Source organism: Ceratotherium simum, chromosome 11 (genome assembly GCF_057802395.1).
Source record: "Ceratotherium simum simum isolate JZ-2026a chromosome 11, ASM5780239v1, whole genome shotgun sequence".
NCBI classification, from domain to species: domain Eukaryota; kingdom Metazoa; phylum Chordata; class Mammalia; order Perissodactyla; family Rhinocerotidae; genus Ceratotherium; species Ceratotherium simum.
Window position 1 is genome coordinate 29,898,461 of NC_141910.1, and position 19,940 is coordinate 29,918,400.

At 35.1% G+C, this 19,940-nt stretch overlaps 1 protein-coding gene across 1 annotated transcript in view; it reads right to left on the reverse strand.

The window, feature by feature from the left end:
* Positions 1-1,952: 1,952 nt before the first annotated feature.
* Positions 1,953-19,940, reverse strand: part of CIMIP6 (ciliary microtubule inner protein 6) — a 29,272-nt gene continuing 11,284 nt past the window's right edge. The window contains exons 4-5 of the mRNA XM_004436643.3: positions 3,278-3,393; positions 1,953-2,468 (exon numbers count right to left, since the gene is read on the reverse strand). Coding sequence (XP_004436700.1) covers positions 2,100-2,468; positions 3,278-3,393 — 485 coding nt within the window. The 3' untranslated portion in view covers positions 1,953-2,099. The remainder of the gene's footprint in view (positions 2,469-3,277; positions 3,394-19,940) is intronic.

Consider the following 19,940-nt stretch of genomic DNA (forward strand, 5'->3'; position numbering starts at 1 on the left):
GCATGTATAGATCTTGGAAATTAAAAATACTAAAAAAAAAATTTAATTTCAGTAGATTGCCTGGCATAACAATGGACAAGGCTGAAAAGCAAATTAGTTAGTAGAAAGCTAGTGTTAAGGGATTCTTGCATTACTTAGTGGTAAAGTACCATGAGAAGGACAATGAGAGAAAAGTTAAGAGACATAGAAGATAAATCCACGTATTCCATCATTCAGCTAGTAGATGGTCCAAAAGGAGAGACGAGAGAGAATGGAGGGAATGGAAATAATAGAAAGGCTACAGAATAAAATTTTCCAGAATGGAAGAAAGACAAAAGTCTTCAAATTGAAAGTGTTTTAATTCTATATCTCCAGTTCTGAAGTTTTATACATGCTCTTTGTTGTACTGCAGACTCTTGCTCAGTTTGATTTTCTTCTTTGTGTGATTTGTAATTTTTGTTTGTGACCTTATCTGTATTAGGGACCATTTTTTTCTCTGGATTGTGGAAATATCTCTCCAAGAGAGCTTTGCATTTGCTTTTGTCAGGCACCTCAGTGGTAACACCACCAGGATTAATTTTTATGTTAATGTTGTCCCCTATGAGATGTCCTGCATGTAAATTCATATTCCAAACTGGAATGTGGCAAAAGCTTGAGGTTTTAGTTTCTCACAAAGATTTTATTCACTATCTATAGCTCTAGGCAGAGGTAAACTTTCTTGCTGTCTGCCTGGTTATACGAGTGGAGTTCTTCCAGTCTGCCTTGTACTGATAAGCCAGCTATTCGAGGATTCTAGCTTTATGCAGGTTTCAGTTCCAGCTCTCTACTTTGGAGCCCATAAGGTTCCGTCTCTGTTTCAAAGTGGATTAAAATTCAAGTTCCTAGCCTTTAAGACCTCTCCAAATCTGCTACCAACTCTCACCACATTCTCCCCCACCCCACACCAAAGCTTGCATTCGTATCGCTCCAATTATATAATGTATCTATACTATGGAAGACTATGCAGCTATTACCATAATGAAGTAGTCTACATGTGTTGACAAGGAAAGATCTTCAAGATATATATTGATACACAAATAAACAAGTTCTTTATTTTGGAACATGAAGTTTTCTCTATTTTGTGTGCTTGGTTAGGTACTTTGTTGTTGTTCCATTTTATTCAGCATTTCAAGGTGTTTGTAATGAAAGGGGTTTACTATTAGCCTTGTAAATAGGCATGTAAATCCTCTTTTTGCAGCAGAGGGATACTCTACCTACTTCCGCTGGTATGAAACACAACATAGCTTCTAGTAGATACATTGGCACACCAAATGTACCAAACAGAATAGCTAGTGGAATTAACCATGCCAAACTCATCCAAAAAGCAAAGGTTGAGTTAGTGCTGGAAATGATCTAAGTAAAATAATAAACAATTTAGAAAATATTTTGATATTCTTAGGTACCCAGATCTTTGAATTAAGAGTGTGCGTGTGTATGTGTATCTTGCAGTGGGAGAAATGTTTTTAGATTTTCACACTCTCAATTGTATATAGAGGGGTTCAAAGTTTTAGACTAAGGAGGAAAATTTAAGTTTATAGGAGAACATTATCCTGAAATTGAAATTTTAATTATAGTAATAGTGATGATGTGATTACATTGATCACTGATTGATCAATGTGCATAATCTCATTCTCAATAACCTTATGAAGTTGCTATCATCCTAATTTTACAGATGAAACTGAAGTCTAGAGAGGTTAAGTAATTTACCCAAAGACAGACAGCTCATATATATTGTGGAGCCAAAATTCCAACCCCAGCTTGATTCCAGAGCCATAACTAATGACTATCTATTAGGGCCTTTCCTCTACAAGTTTTATAATCATTAATTACACTTACTTTTGTGCAAAACAAAGTTGTTTATAAATAATATGACATAGAAATGTGTCTCATAATCCATCACTCATTGGAGCCCACTCTTAAAATTTTGGTATATTTTAATTGTCTTTTTTTCATTTTTCCGTTTGTGTAAATTGTATGTTTTGAGGTTACTGATAACAGAAAAAGCAAACGCGAGGGCCTGTAGGGTGATTCTGAAATTTCTCTACATTCCAAGGATTCTGTTTTTATCTGAAGAAGGTCATTTATCCTGATTTATCCTGACTTTTTATTGGTGGATTTAAAGGATCGTGCCTGGTGAGCAGAGCATTTACTGCAGCTGTTTGAAAGACGTCTGCAGTCTTCTCCCTTGTCTCAGGACTTCTGGGGCAAGCCTTGGCTGCCTCTCTGACGTCTGTTTCTGATAAGTGAGTTTTAGTCTCTAACAGCTCTAGGGAATTTTGTCGGCAGAGACTGGGTGAGATCATTTTGCTTTCCGCTGAGTTTCCTTTCTCTGTTTTTTCGGACTGTTCTGACCAGCATGACCCTGGAGCATTCAGGAATACCTCTGTTCCCTTAGGAACTATTGGCCTACTTCCTGGTTTTATCTCTGTCTGCACAAAAACTCCATGTCGCTGGAAAGGAAAATAAAGTTGATGTTAACCAGGGAACACAAGTTGCCAGAAGATGCAGCTGTAAACTGAGTTCATGTGTTAGATCAAGTCTGGTGAGGCAGGCATCTGCTTCATCATTGGCTGTCACCTTAGGCCAAAACTAAAGACAGCAGCATAATAATTATTGGTGAACCTTTTAAACAAATTATAAATAAGGTGCACCAGAAAATGACCAGGAAGGGAAAAGCAAAAAGTCAAAGCAGCAGCATCTATCTCATTATCTCCCATTCTCGACCTTTCTATCATTTGGATTGCATGAGACTGTTCATATCAAATTTCATTTCTTGCTTTATAGATACAATAGAAACTATGTTCATAGACCACAGGATTTATGATTGCATCCCAAATATCTATTAGTTCCAACAAAAGACTTAGTTATAGCGAAATATGAAAACAAACATTTGTAGTTGGAAAAATCCAGCAATTGACTATTACATTTCCGTTTGGCTTTATAAAACTTATATGTAGCCCCTGCCACACACACATAAAAACATATCAAAAAGTTTATCTGAAGTTAAACTGTTTTGATATTACCTTAAGTGAATTATTTTAATAATTTAAACCAAATTTCAAAGACTGTGATCCAAAATTATGACATCATTTCTTATTTTGACTATGAAACGTAGTTGAGATTTTTATCCTCTTAATAACCATGTTAGTTTCTTTGAATAGATTTTGAGAAAAATGATTATGACTTGAAAAGGCTTAAAGTTCTACCATAAATCTACCATCCTAAAGTATTAAATAATTTATTCTACATACAGTCTCACCTTTCCCCGGATGGGCTCATTGGGAGTTTTCCTGGCATCATATTGATGTATAAAAGAGATGCGTTCTATAAAATTCTTTTGAAGTTCTGCTGATGCATCAGGAGAGGCAAGTGGAACTAAGAAAAAGAGATTTTGTGAAGTCAGGACAAAAATTAGATTTGTATATGGAAATATAATCAGTATTCATAATATTCATGCTTTATCAAAAATGCTAATGAAACTAAGCATTCTTTGAAGTATTCAAGGTTGCTTATACACATCTAAATAATAAATGTAATGGATTCATCATTCTTTCTCCATGAAAAGAACCAAATCAAAACAACCAAATTAGCCCAAATGTGGAATTACCAGTAATTTTTAAAACTAATATTAATTGAATAATGGCTTCAAAAATCTACTGATACCCACAGCTAACATGATACTCAATGGTGAAAAGCTGAAAGCTTTTCTTCTGAGATCAGGAATAAGACAAGGATTCCCACTCTCACCACTTTTATTCAATATAGTATTGGAAGACCTAGCCAGAGCAATTAGGCAAATAAAAGAAATAAAACACATCTAAATTGGAAAGGAAGAAGTCAAACTGTCACTATTTGAAGATGACATGATATTATATATAAAGAACCCTAAAGACTCCACCAAAAAACTGTTAGAACTAATAAATGAATTCACTAAAGTTGCAGAATATAAAATCAATATACAGAAATCTGTTGCATTTCTATACACTAATAATGAACTATGAGAAAGAGAAATTAAGAAAACAATCCCATTTACAATTGCATCAAAAAAAAAAAGAAAGAAAGAAAGAAAGAAAACCTAGGAATAAACTTAACCAAGGAGGTAAAAGACCCGTACACTGAAAACTATAAGACATTGATGAAAGAAAGTGAAGAACATACAAATAAATGAAAAGATATTCCATGTTCATGTATTGGGAGAATTAATATTGTTAAAATGTCCATACTACCCAAAGTAATCTACAGATTCAATGCAATCTCTATCAAAATTCCAATGACATTTTTCAAAGAAATAGAGCAAACAATCCTAAAATTTGTATGGAACCTCAAAATACCCCAAATAGCTAAAGCAATCTTGAAAAAGAACAGCAAAGCTGGAAGCATCATATTCCCTGATTTCAAACTATATTACAAAGCTATCCTCATCAAAACAGTATGGTATTGGTGTAAGAACAGACACATAGATCAGTGGAACAGAATAGAGAGCCCAGAAATAAACCCACACATATATGGCCAATTAAATTATGACAAAAGAGCCAAGAATATACAATGGGGAAGGGACAGTCTCTTTAATAAATGTTGTTGGGAAAACTGGACCACTGTCTTCTTATACCATATACAAATATTAACTCAAAAATTGATTAAAGATTTGAAGGTAAGGCCTGAAGCCATAAAACTTCTAGAAGAAAACATAGGTAGTAAGCTCCTTGACATCAGTCTTGGTGATGATTTTTTGCATCTGACACCAAAAGCAAAGGCAACAAAAGCAAAAAACAACAAGTCGGGCAACATCAAACTAAAGAACTTCTGCACAGCAATGAAAACAACAACAAAATGAAAAGGCAACCTATTGAATAGGAGAAAATATTTGCAAATCATATATCAGATAAGGGGTTAATATCCAAAATACATAAAGAACTCATACAACTCAATAGCAAAAAAAAAAGAAAAAAAAAACAACCCGAAACAATTCAATTAAAAAATGAGCAAAGACTCTGAATAGACATTTTTCCAAAGAAAACATACAGAAGGCTAACAGGTACATGAAAAGAGGCTCAACATCACTAATCATCAGGGAAATGCAAATTGAAACCACAATGAGATATCACCTCACACCTGTTAGAATGGCCATTATCAAAAAGACAAGAAATAACAAGTGTTGGCAAGGATGTAGAGAAAAGGGAACTCTTGTGCACTGTTGGTAAGAATGTAAATTGGTGCAGCCACCATGAAAAACAGTATGGAGTTTCCTCAAAAAATTAGAAATAGAACTACCATATGATCTAGCAATTCCCCTTCTGGGCATTTATCTGAAGAAAACGAAAATATTAATTCAAAAAGATATATGCACCTCATGTTCATTGCAGCATTATTTACAATAGCCACGAGATGGAAACAGCCTGTGTCCATCCACAGAAGAATGGATAAAGAAAATGTTGTGTATATATATACAACAGAATATTATTCAGCCATAAAAAAGAATGAAATCTTGCCATTTGTGACAACATGGATGGACCTTGAGGGCATATGCTAAGTGAAATAAGTCAGAGAGAGAAAGACAAATACCCAAATACCGTAGGCTCTCATTTATATGTGGAAACTAAAAAATAAAAACAAAAATTAAAAAAACCCACTAAGCTCATAGATACAGAAAACTGATTGGTGGTTGCCAGAGGCAGGAGTGAGAGGTGGGCAAAATGAGTGAAGGGGTCAAAAGGTACATACTTCCAACTATAAAATAAATAAGTCATGGGGATGTAATGTAGAGCATGCGGATTGTAGTTAATAATACAATTTTGCATATTTGAAAGATGCTAAGAGAGCAGATCTTAAAAGTTCTCATCACAAAAATAATTTTGTAACTATGTATGGTGATGCATGTTAACTAGACTTTTTGTGGTGATTATTTTGCAATATATACAAATATTGAATCATCATGTTGTACACCTGAAACTAATATGTTACATGTTAATTATACCCCAATAAAAAAAATGTAAAAGAAATGAAAAACAATCTACTATTAGAGTTGCTTCTTGCACAGATACCAACCAAAGTTTTAGGAAAAGCATGAGTACAATTTATTTATTAACTTATTTTTTACTACTAAAAAATCTATAAGCAATTTATGCGTAAGTTGCTCCCAACTCACACTGACAGAACGAACAGGAAAACTCCAGGGCTGCTGCAGTCATAGTTGAATACATAATTCTTTTCATTTCCCATTGACAGAGGTTCTAAAAATTTGCAAGAGTATTAAACCCTCTAAAAGTCACTTTTAAATAATCTTTCAGTCTGGGTGATGGGTAAATAAGGGTTTGTTATATTGTCTCCCTATGTTTAATATTTTTAATGATTTTTAAAACTCACTTTATTTTTACTTTCAGCACACAAGGTTATGTAAGGAATCAGAGTAACTCCTAGTTTAGTATAAAATTCTGTCAAGGAAAAAATAAAAAATGTCTCCCTTTATAATAAAAAACATGTACATAAGAGGTTATGTACATCTACTATATCTATGGAAATGATATAAAAGAAACTGATAACAGTGGTTGCTGTAGGGGAGAGAATTAGGTGACTGGAGGATAGAGGTGGAGAGAGGTGGATACACTTCTACTGTATATCCTTTTGTACCATTTGAATTTTGTACCATATGCATGTATTAGCTATTAAAAAATAAAACAAAATTTAATTTTTAAAAACCATGCCTTTAAAATTAGGGAGGATATATAAGAAGGAGAAATATGTTAGTAAATTCACATTTATTAAGCATTCATGAATCCAATTCAATATTCAGACATTGATATAAACTAATTTTACTAGCAGGAATGATGAGTATTCAAATATTTATATATTACATGATATGAAATAGCGATCTTTTCTGAGTTAGCAGGAAAAAAATACTAATTGATAACATTTTCTTGATTTCTAATTGAGATCAGACACTCAAAACTCATGTTCTACTTAATCATTACCTTTCTTTTAGGATTTTCTAGCACGCAAAAGAACAGTGATGCCAAAGATTTAATAAAAATTTATGGACAACAACTGTGACATTGAGAAAATTCTAACTATAACTTACATTTTTTTCCACCAATTGGGAAAAGACTACCAATTTTGGGGTGAATGCCATTGTCCAGCTCGCAGAACATTAATGTTTTCAGAAACATAATTTGATAACTTCTTGACTAAAATGAAGCAGCTCTAAATTTGGGCATTAATTAGGTTGCATTAATGGAGTATCTAAAGCATGGGCTCGTTTTCAAATTCCAGCTCTTCCAACACTTCTTAGCTGTGTGACTTTGGACAAATCACTTAACTTTATTGAGATTCAATTTCCTCCTCTCTAAAATGGGAATAATAATAATTTGCTTTTAGAATTATGAGGATTAAAGACAATATTTATAAATTCTCTAGGATGCTGGGGTCCAATGAGAGAGGGTCTTCAAAGTTAGGCAAGAGACTAGCTCTTTTGTATCCTAACAAAAGGGGAAACCATGGAAGGGAGAAGCAGCATGAATCTGATGAGTATCAAAAAACTATGAGAAAATCAAAAAACTATGAGAAAACCAAAAACTTTAGTGAACTGGTATGAAAGGTTGGTGGCATCTTGAAGGGTAGGGAGGTCAGATGCAGCCAAGAGAGAATAGGTTGGGGAGAACTTTTAAAATCTGCTCTTGACTTGTCCCCACATCACCTCAGGAAGATCATTGCTTGCCTGAGGGCCACAGAAACTGGCAGCAACTGCCTAGCCATCTGTTGTCAACTTAGTAATATAAGAACAGCACAGAAGTCCCTCCAGGGTAAGTAGCTGATGGAAATGGTTGCATGCTGCCCCCTTGGGCATTTCGTCCTCCACCATTCCCCCAGCAACCGTCAGTGATGGTGGATTAAAAATATCAAGAGATTGCCTTCTCTCAATCATGCCTCTTTTTAAGAGTTTAAAGGGATAGGGATGGAGTCCTGACTAGAGGACTGGTCTAGAACAGTGGCAACAAATGGAGATATTCAAAACTGGTTTTGTGGGGCCTGAAACTCTGCAGCCTGACCCTCATTTTCTTTCCTTAAATTCACTGGGAGGCACACAAGCCAGAACCTGGTCTTTAACCTTTGCCCACACAGAGCTGCTGATTTCCCACAGGGAACGTGACCTAAGATAAACTAGACAGACACTGTAAAAGAAAGACAACAGGGCCGGCCCTGTGGCTTAGCGGTTAAGTGCGCGCACTCGGCTGCTGGCGACCCGGGTTCGGATCCCAGCACGTACCAACACACCGCATCTCCGGCCATGCTGGGGCCGCGTCCCACATACAGCAACTAGAAGGATGTGCAGCTATGACATACAACTATCTACTGGGGCTTTGGGGGAAAAATAAATAAAAAAAAAAATTATAAAAAAAAAAAAAAAAAGAAAGACAACAAAATTTAAAATGTACACTATGTGAAGCAGAATTATTAGAACCTATGCACCAAGGATTTAAAATAAGCATAACAAATATCCTCAAAGATATAAAATATATTATTAATATGAAGCAAGAATAAGAGGTCATAAAAAAGAGTCATGTAAAATTTTGGAAATGAAAAAATATAATAGTTGAAATAAGAAAGAAAAGATGAGATAAATAACAAGATTCATGACCTAGAAAATCAGACTGAGAAGCTCTCCCTGAAGGCAGCAGGAAAGGATAAAGAAATAAATATATAAAAGAAAAAGTTAGAGGGGGCAGCCTGGTGGCATAGCGGTTGAGTTCACGTGTTCTGCTTCACTGGTTTGGATCCTGGGTGCAGACCTACTCACTACTCACCAAGCCATGCTGAGGTGCCATCCCACATAGAAGAAGTAGAAGGAACTACAATTAGGATATACAACTATGTACTGGGGCTTTGGGGAGGAAAAAAAAAAAGAAAAAGAGGAAGATTAGCAACAGATGTTAGCTCAGTGCCAATCTTCCTCAAAAAAAAAAAATAGTGGCAAATGTAAACTGAGTTCATAAAAAAAAGAGTATACTATGGAAAAATGAAAAATGAAAAATGTATAACTACAAAAGGAAAACATCCATTAAAAAATAATAAAAAATAAAAGAAAAGCTAAGAGACATGGATGGTAGAAGCACCAATACTAGAATTCAGGAGACAGAGAAGAAGAAATAGAAGGAAATATTTGAAGAAATAATGATGATAAAAACCAAGAATTAAAGAAACATCAAAGACTTCAGGTTGAAAGGGCTCACAAACTACCAAAAGGGTAGCAGGTCCAGGTGTAAGATGAGGCAAGTGAGGCCCATGGGATGCAAAATTAAAGGAGGCACTTGCGTGATCCTGGGAGTAAATGCCTCCTTAAATTTTGTACCCTAGGCCTCTCACTTGCCTCACTCTCCTCCCAATCCTGCAGGGTGTAGATAAAGAAAAACTCGCATCTAAGACACTTTATAAAGAAATTTAAGGGCCGGCCCCGTGGCTTAGCGGTTAAGTGCGCACGCTCTGCTGCTGGCGGCCCGGGTTCGCATCCCGGGCGTGCACCGACACACTGCTTCTCCGGCCATGCTGAGGCCGCGTCCCACATACAGCAACTAGATGGATGTGCAACTGTGACATACAACTATCTACTAGGGCTTTGGGGGGAAAAAATAAATAAATAAAATCTTTAAAAAAAAAAAAAGAAATTTAAGGTTATCTGAGACAAAGAAAAAATTCTACATACTTTCAAAGAGGAGAGGTAGATTATCTAAAAATGAGTAAGAAGCAGATTTATATCAAATTTTGCAATAACATTGGACACAATGATAACTGATTAAGATTTTTAAAATATTAAAGGGAAAAGAACTTTAAGCCTAGAATTTTTATATCCAACCAAACTGTCATTTAACTATGAAGCCAAAATAAAAAATATTGGGAGGCAAAGAAGGCCTCAAAAGATCTCCCCATAAAACAGACCTACTTTGAAAAATTCCTAGAGGCAGAACTCAAATAAGAATAGAAATAAATCAAGGAGGGTGCCTAAGGTATATAGAAGAAAATAAAATTTTTTGTTTCCTTAAAAAGACAAAGACTAAAGAACAGAAAAATAAGTATAATACCCATAACAACTCAGAACTAAAATTCTACTTTTTAACATACTAATGAAGAGTCTGGTGAATATTATAAAAAAAGAAAAAAGTAGTATAATGATTACAAAGGAAAAGAAAAAACTGTCATCATTTGTAGGAAATATAATTAGCTGAATAGAAAAACCACTAGAATCAATAAATTATGAGAATAAGGGTGTGGCAAGGTAAGCAGATAAGAGTATAAAAATCAAAAGCATTTCACTATAATAATGATAACCTACTAGAAAAAAAATGAAAAATGAGATATAGTCTCTGTAGGAATAAGAATTATACAGTATAAAGTTTCTAGAAATTAACAAAAAATTCACAAGACCTCTATAGAGAAGAACTTTAAATTTTCTTAAAGACAAAAGTAGAACTGAATAGACTTTTCATACTCTCAGATAGGATAGGATGGTATGTTACTATAAAGGTGACAAATTTTCTTAATTTAATCTATAATGTCAACACAACCCAATCAAAATTCTAGGTGGATATTTTGAGGAATGTCATAAATTCCAAAGTTTAAATGGAAAAATAAAGGTCCATAAATAGAGAGGTCACCTATGAAAAGGAAGAGCAAAGAATGGAGAATTTCCATATCAGACAAGCTATTTCCATATTAAAACAAACTAAAAAATCATATAGCTAAAACATTTTAGTACTGATCCAAGAACTGAAAATTAACTTAAGGAACATAACAGAGAGCTCAAAGACAGACCCATTTATACAGGGAACCCTAACATATAGTTAGGGAGGTCCCACAAGTCAACAAGGAAAGTGTGGATTGTTTAGTAGATGGTATCCAGAAAACTTCACTCCATGGAGAATAATGGAATAGGTTCCCCTATATAACACTACACGTAAAGATGGACTGTAGAATTAAAGACATAATTATGGAAGGTAAAATTATGGAAGAAAATCTAGGAGAATATTTTTGTGACCTAAGGGTAGGAAAACTCATCATAAACACCAATGCATAAACCATAGGTGAAAACTTGATACACTTGATTACATCAAAATTTAAGATTGCTGTTCAGTGAACAACACCATGGGCAAAGCTAGTAGAGAGACGGTAGATTGGGAGGAAATATTTGTAACATGAAAACTAAAAGGGATAGGACATCAGTGGGAATGGCACAGTAAGAACCTCTGAAAAACTGCTCCTCCATAAAAGCAATGAGAACACTGGCAAAAATCATCAAAATCAACTTTCTCAGAACTATGGAAATTAGCCAAAGACTTGAAACAATCCAAGGAGCATTTATTCAAGAAAAATGGCTTAACCTTGTAATAAAAGCAAGCCTTGTGGCATTTTAACTTGCCCAGTTTGCATGCCCCTCTCCTCAGCTCTGCAGAAGCCTTGAAAACCAATAGTCCCCAAATTATGGTAAAAACCATAGGAGCCACTGGGTTTAGAACTTCCCACAAACACCAACTCAGAGAACTGTCATTATTTAACCCCGCTGGCAGTTCTCTGGAAACTTCATTCACAGGGTTTGTCTTTATCAACATGACTCAAACCTCTTCTAGTGTTAATAGCATTTTCCCCAGAGGCATTTGTCAAAAATAATCAAAGGCAATTATTTAACATTGCAGCTGCCTAAGATGGCAATAACGGCCGGGGCAAACAAGAACCTGTCCCAAACTGGAAACTTATATGCTTCCTACCTGGCTTAAAATCCAATGCCAGCGATTTTCCACACATGAAAAATACTCAGACAACACAGTTCACATCCACCTACTGTAAGGAAAACTTTAAATATGATGAATTTAAGTTACCATATTGATATTTTAGTAAGAGAAATGCATAGAACAAAATGTCTATCATCATTAAAGCCCTCTCTAATCTTCACAATAATACTTAGCCATGAACCAGATTTAATATAAATAGCATATTGCATAATTTTTCTTGTAGGGTAACAAATAAAGAATGGTCACAGAGTAGCTTTTTTCAAAACAAATACTTTAGTACTTTACTAATATTCAAAACCAATAGTCTACCAACTAACATACTACTTCTAAAATGAATGTTTGATAAGTCTTTTGGATTCTGGGAAGATTTGGGATTAAATACAGAGACGACAAAGCAAATAAAATTAAATCTATAAATTGTTATTTAATATATCAGAAGAAAATTTGATCTAATAGTTTGCTAGTGTTGTGCTGACAGTTTTAGGGAAATATGATTAAGTTTATAAACAGTATTAAAATGTTTGATATTTCTGGATTTACTATATTCATAGGTTTAATTTATTAGATTTACAAGATTTTTTAGAGTGTTTGGGAAGGTTCTGATAGTCAAAGTTTTAAATTTTCCTCATTGGGTATTTAAAGTATTTAAGAGAAAAACAGAATACAGTTAAATCAACAAACTTGCAGTATAAAATTTTAATGGAATTTGATTGACTATATTTGTAAATGAGTCATTGTTAAGGGATATTTCATTTGTTCAAACTGAGTTAATTAAAAATCAAAGAACAAGTGAAAGTTACTATTCTTATATAATATTTAAAAATTAAAGGCTTAAAGAAAGAAAATTTAAAATTTGTAATTGTTAAATTAGAATATTAATTTAAATCAGAAGTAATTATAAATAACTCTTTCTATATATGAAGGCTCCCTTTGAACATTAAAGATCTTATACCGAAACATATTACCCTCAAAGTATTAACAATTGGACTTCCTGCAGACTTGACATAACAATAGAATCTAGAAGACAATGGAATAATATCTTCTAAGTATAAAAGGTAAGTAACTGTAAACTCATAATTCTATACCCAGCTATACTTTCATTCATTAAAGAGTGAGGGCACTATAAAGACATTTTCAGACAAAGAAAGGCAAAGAGTTGGCTATTCCTAAACTTACACGGAAAGAACTATTTAAGGACATTGGAGTAGTCTGTTACATTGGTGGCCCCAACGAATCAGGCCTTCCAGTATTCACGTCCTTGTACAGTCCCCTCCTTGTGAATGGGGACTGGCCCTGTGATTAGCTTTAACCAATACAATGTGGCAGAAGTAACACTGTGCCAGTTCTAGGCATAAACCTTAAGTAAACCTGGCAGCTTCTGCTTTTGCATTCTTGGGAGACCTGAGCTGCCATATAACAAGTCCAGCTACTCTGCTGAAGAAACCACATGGAGAGGCCACATGGAAAAGGAGAAGCCTGGTCATTCCAGCATCCTAGCTGAGTCCAGTCCTCAGCTGACCTGCCAACTGAATGCAACCACACAAGTGCTCACCAGCAAGACCAGCCAAAGAACTGCCCAGCTGAGCCCAGCCCAGATTGCAGAATCATGAGCAAATAAAATGTTGTTTTAAGCAACTAAATTTTGGAGTGGCTTGTTATGCAGACAAACAAAAATACTTCAGAAGGAAGTCAATTAAATCAATTAAAATGAATCATCTTTTAAATAGTGATCTAGAACATCCCAGAATCTCAAAAATAATAACTTAAAAAAATTTCCTCATGGAGACTAATAAAGGGAGAGGAAAGGTAATCTAAGCTATTATAGAAATTTCTTATCCAGATATTATACCTATTCAAATTAGATATAACTACCCTGTTTATTTATGCAAATATATGAGACCTTTAAAGAAGCCCACAATAGTGAAGAACATCGAAGTGGGAAAACATCAAAGAAGATATTCAAGTTCTCAGTAGTTACTCTACTTACAAATTCAAATTGGACCCAAATTACTTAAAAGAAGTCTTGTTAGATGAGGCTTACAAAAAATAAGGCAAAGTTCATGAAGAATGTTTGAAATCCATTCTCTGTTTCTTGCAAACTTTATCTAATTAAAATAGAAATTTTCTAAACAAGGATACACCAAACAAGTTGGTGGCTAGCCATCTATATTTTATCAATGAAGCCAGGAACTATTCAAACACAACTTGATCCTCATATTGGTGGGAACCTAGCAGCTTTTACTTTGAAAAATTTTCTTTTCATAACTTTTTATTTGTGTCCACTTAAAAAACATTCATCAGTAATATTTTCCTATTAGAAACTCCATTCTTCTAAATAGTATTTTGATCTTATATAAAAAGATTATTAAGGGCCAGCCCAGTGGTGCAGCGGTTAAGTGCATGCGCTCCGCTTCAGCAGCCTGAGGGTTCGCAGGTTCGGATCCCGGGTGGGCACCGACACACCGCTTGTCAAGTCACATTGTGGCGGCGTCCCATATAAAGTAGAGGAAGATGGACACAGATGCCCAAAAAACAAAAAAGAGGAGGATTGGCATCGGATGTTAGCTCAGGGCTGATCTTCCTCACACACAAAAAATAGATTATTAATGTAAAAATAATAGCACAGATTTTCAAAATACAATAAAAAAAGAAATGTGAACATAACTATAGCAAGAAATTACTGTTATGTTACACCTTGGTGCAAAAGCAGCAACACAAACTAAAACCTATTTTAGAAAATTATTTTTACCACTGTATCTGAATTTGCAATTCAAAAGAACGTTAAAATACCAAGTAGTTGATAAACAGCCAAAGTTTCATTTAAGTATGAAATACCTCCCTCAGACATTAGATCAGCCTTTCCAATTTATAAAGTTTTATTATATAAATCACTTATTCTCAAAGGGACTCAGATATGATGGAGCATAGCCATTTGTTAAACTGACCATGGATGGCAGCCAGGAAATTATGTGGTGGAACAAGACATAAAGGGCACTTTCATTGTCAGCACAAGATGACATTGCTGAAATGCCAAAGACCAGGCGTCATTAAGTGGGCTGATGGAACAGAATGACTATGAGATGACTTTTAATTGGTATAAATGCATGTTTGTATACACATTTTCTATGTCTATACATATATAAAATCTGGCATCTACAGACTAGTTGATATACATATTCTAAAATGTTACACTAAAATATTTTATTTTTAAAATCATTTTTATCTAGTACCCAAACACCATCTAAAATAAATAAATTGCAGGCCTATACTGCGGTGTGTATGTTAGTTTAAATTATATTATGACTAACTTAAATAATCTGTTGAATAATATGTAATTATTATTAAACTAATCAATAAATGTTTGTTGTGTCTGGGCATTGTACTAGCATCTGGGATACAATAATGAACTTGGCAATAAGAAATACCAATAAAAGCACAGAGAGAGAGAGAGAAGAAGGGGAGGAGGAGGAGGAAAGAGACCTTCATGCCAGGTTTCCAAAGGTAAATTCCAAGTCAACACCTAACTTAGTACAGTGTAACAATTAATAATAGAAATAGCTACCATTTGTGGTCTACTATGTACCAAGCACTGTGGTAGGCACTTTACATGTTATTTCATTTATTTCTCATAACAATCCTGCAAAGTAGGGATTATTATTCCCACTTCATAAATTGAGCAAAACAAAATGATGAAATTTACATGATGGGCTTAGGATCAAACAACTATAAGTGCTGAATCAATATTAAATTCCAAGGGGTGTTAAGTGTTGATGGTGACAAGGTTACCACAATTTCCAGTTAAAGATGGCAAATTCAACATGTGCATTTTCCCCTATTCCCTCCCCAAACCCCACTACAATGATAGTAAAGAAATTAAATGGCTTAAATCCTTAAGAAAAAAAGAGAACTAAATGTGAGTGAAGATATTAATGAATTTGGAAGCTGGAAGCAGATGGATAAGTGGCAACTGACTTGAGTAGACCACAGAACACTGGAAGCTAAGTGCTTGTGGGGATGGGGTTTGGTAAAAATCAAGCCAGTTCATGCCACAGTTTTCCAGTAAGGCTCAGAAATTGGAGGTATCAGATACCTCTGAGGCGGGGAGCGTGGACGTGGTACCAGGTGAAGTTGCAAATAGAGGACTGTTTGAGAGACTCTCAGATTTGTGTGTACCCACTCCAGGTAGAGGTTTGGAGGATTTTTCTCTGGGAAAATTGACTAGCTCAACAGAACAGACCTACAGACACTGATTTTGGGGAATCCCTTATGAAATGGCTGGGCTCTGCCTCCTAATCCTAGAACCACGCCTATCTCTAGTCTCATCTTCCACCACATCCCTTAATGAATTAGAGTAGAAGCGACTGCTCCTTAGGAGAAAGGACTGGGACCTGACTGATTAGTTAACCAAAAGGGTCAGTTAAAGCAAAGAGTCATAGATAATTATATATACTATACTTAGCTTTTTATTTTAACCAGTTCATTCGCCAGATTTTTATTGGAGTGCCAAGACATTTTCCTTGAGGAAGTATCCATTGATTGGAATTCCACTTTGTGTTTCTTGCACAAACCACACCTCAAATGCATCCTCTCTAGCTTCTGTTTCTTTAACAAAGAATGAAAACTTAAAGACACATTTGAAGCAAAATGAGTGCAGAATCTTTCAAGATTTAAAAAATTCACTCCAGCTCTTTTATAGTTAATTTGCCCCCACCAATTAGCATTTTTTAAAGTTAGTGATTGATCTTTTAGGAAGTCTTTCCAAAGCGTTCAACTTGGAATGTTTTATAGAAACAACTGTCTTTCTTTCATAGTCAGATTTTAATTTATAAGAATGATGAATAAATGGAAAGCAATAGGATATATTGGAGTATATGAGGAAGCCATTTGGTTTAAAACTAATTCAGCCTGACCTTGTTTTTCCAGAAAGGCCTGACGTGGCCTATTGAGCATGCATTGTACATCTGCTTTAAACATTTACAATGTCCCAAAGCCAAGAATGATGCCCTTGAAGATAGGGATGTTGCCTCCCCCATGTCAGCATTTCTTTAAGGATAAGCATTTCTTCCCAGAAACTAAGGATTAATTACTGACCTGCTTTAACTCATTTCATGTCTACTGACCTGCTGACCACCCACCTGCTGTGCTCACCTTGTGACCATTGACCTGCTGTGCTAGCTAAGCTTCTCGTGACAGTAGTAAAAGGCATATTCCTGTCACATGCAATGTATGCTCTTTGTTCCAAGACTGTATGTAACCACTCTGTACACCCCACTTCTTTGGAGAGCTTCTTTCTTTGGTGGAAAAGTTCTCCTGGGCTATGGTCCTCAAACTGACTCATAATAAACTCACCTAATTTTGATTTATAGATGGATTATGGATCATTTACATCAATAAGAATATGTAGTTAAGTTATAGAAATACAATAACAAGTACACAGGCATAAATCAGTTTGAAAACAAAGCATGACTTTCAGAGAGCATTCTCTGCCTCCTTGACCTGAATTAGAAGCCCCTTCTCTAAATCCCCATATCATGATTGCATGAGCAATAGGAGATAAAGTAGGTAGATTCAGTAGATCAATAGGGCTTTGTAGGCTATGGTGAGGAATTTGAAACTTATTCTACGAACAGTGAGAAGTAACTGGAGGACCTACAGGAAAAGAGTGATATCATTTGTGTTTGTAAAAGATCCTTCTGATGACGGTGTGGAAACATTCTGGAGGAGAAAGAAAGGAAGCAGGATAATAGTGGCTGCTATACATTGGTAAGAAGATTTGGGATATACTTTGGAGATAGAGATGTCAAGACTTACGGATGGATTGGATGTAGAGGGTAGCGAGTTTTGGAATGACTTCTAGGTTGTCAAAACTTGAGCACCTGGAAGGAAAGAAGTGGCATTTATCGAGATGGGGAAGACTGGTGGGGGGATAGGTTCAGGTGGGGGTAATTAAATGTTCTAGTCTAGCCACATTAAGTTTGAAAAGGAGAAGAGATGTTAAGTAGATGGTTGGATATGTGAGCTTGAAGTTCAGCGAACAGGCCAGTGCTGGAGAGAGAAATTGGTTCTTCTATTAGTTCCTTTGACTTCAACCTTAAAGTTCTGTTCCTTGTTTCATCTACTTTGGGTAGCATCTCTTGAGTACCCTATGTTAAATAATGATATTAGCACATTTCTCTTTTACTTCCCATCCTCTGTCAATTTTATTGTTAAGGCTGATAACATAATTCTGTTCTGTAACAATATTTAAATTTTCCATATTGTACAGATTAGTGCTAAAAGTTGAAAACTACTAAATAGCATTTATAATATAATTAATGAATTTTGTTCACTTAAGGGCCAAATATTGTGCTAGGACTATATTTATTTCTCAGTGAGTCCAATGCCCAGTGCCACTTGGAAAAAAAAAAGATTCTAGTGTCCAGGTCAAATAAATTCTCTTTTCTAGGTTAAAAATTATTTCCCCTGAGAACTTTGAAGACAATAATCCATCATGCTCTTGTATCAATGCTGCTTGATTCAATACTGATTCTTATTCCTTAGATGGTGACTTATTTTTCTTTCTCTTTATGGAAACTTTTAGAATCTTCTCTTTATAATTGTCGTTTTGCAATTTCATAATGATGAGTAGGTATCTTTTTGCCCTTCCTACTTGGAAGCACTCAGTAGACCTTTTCAATGCTTCTCTTTTATTTTGGGAAACTTTCTTATTATTATTATTCTAGAGGCCATGTAGAGTACTGGTTATTATTAAAGGTACTAGAGTCAGAGTATCAGGGTTCAAATACCAATTATTTACTGTGTAGCCTTGGGCAAGCTATTTAAACTCTGTGCTTGCTTTCTTATCTGAAAAATGAGAATATTAATAGTATTACTATACTATTATATTGCATAGAGTTGGTGTGAGAATTAAATGAGTAAATATTTAGGAAGTTCTACAAAGTGCCTGGCAGATAGTATGTGCTCAATAAATCTTATATTTTGATAATTATCTTGCCTTCCTTTTTACTCTTCTCTTTTCTAGAGCTCCAGAAAAGTTGGACCTCCCAGACTGATTCTCCATTCTGCTTTTATTCTCTCATATTTTCTAGGTTTTTGTTTTGTTTTATGCTCTGTGATATTTCCTTGAATTCCTCCAAACCTTAAAAAAAAAAATTGGCATAATTCTAACCTTTGGATGTTCATTCATAAATTAAGAATAAGACAGGAGACCAGCTTGAATTACTACAGTAACTGGTATGGTAGCTGACTTCTAGCTAAGACATTGGGCTCCAGTGGTCTTAATGCTAGGATGTGGTAGAGTACTCATGACTGGAGCAGTTATTTAAGAGACAGACTTTCAAGTAACCTGCTGATTCCAAGCTCTCCCCTTTTCCTTCTTGCCTTCTGCTATGCCTGCTGACTGAGCCTACAGCTATTTTGGGGGTTTGTCAGACAGATTGTCTCTTCTTCACTGCATCTCCTTCTAGGTATTCTAGGCTATTTGCTTCTTTGCTTTCTTTTATCCATTAACAGGCTTCCATTTCTTCCCACATTCCAGAAAGTTCTTCCTTCCATTCTCTTCACCTTTATGGGTCGATTGCTTTGCTGTCATTTAATAGGGTCTTGGGACACAAGGGATTTAGATGTTTGTGCTCAGTCTACCATCCTGAATCAGAAGTAGAAACTTCATTACCTTTCTAAAGGAGAGGCCATTGTTACAGATTATCTAACGTTATCCCTCTCCATTACTACCACCCTTGAGGTGGAAAGCATGCCGAACATGACCATTTTCTAATGTCCTGATCTTCAATCTAAAGGTCAAGTTTCAAGGCTAAAGTGAGAGACTGTTGATCTCTAACAGTAATCCTTGTTGTCTACTGTTGTGTTCAGAAAATTATTTGAAATTTAGCTTATGATCTTTTGTATGGTGTGAGGACCAGAGTGGATACTCAATAAATACATTTTTGTTTTGACTTGATCCTGCAGTTATTTCAGACTTACTAAATCCTACTCCAGAGGGAGAGATGACTAGGACTTACTAAATCCTACTCCAGAGGGAGAGATGATTAGGACATGGGTGAAGAAACAGATACAACAGGAATAAATGTTAAAGTCTTAGTTTATTATAATGACATTGTCAGGTAAAATAAATTTTAGATCTGAAAATGT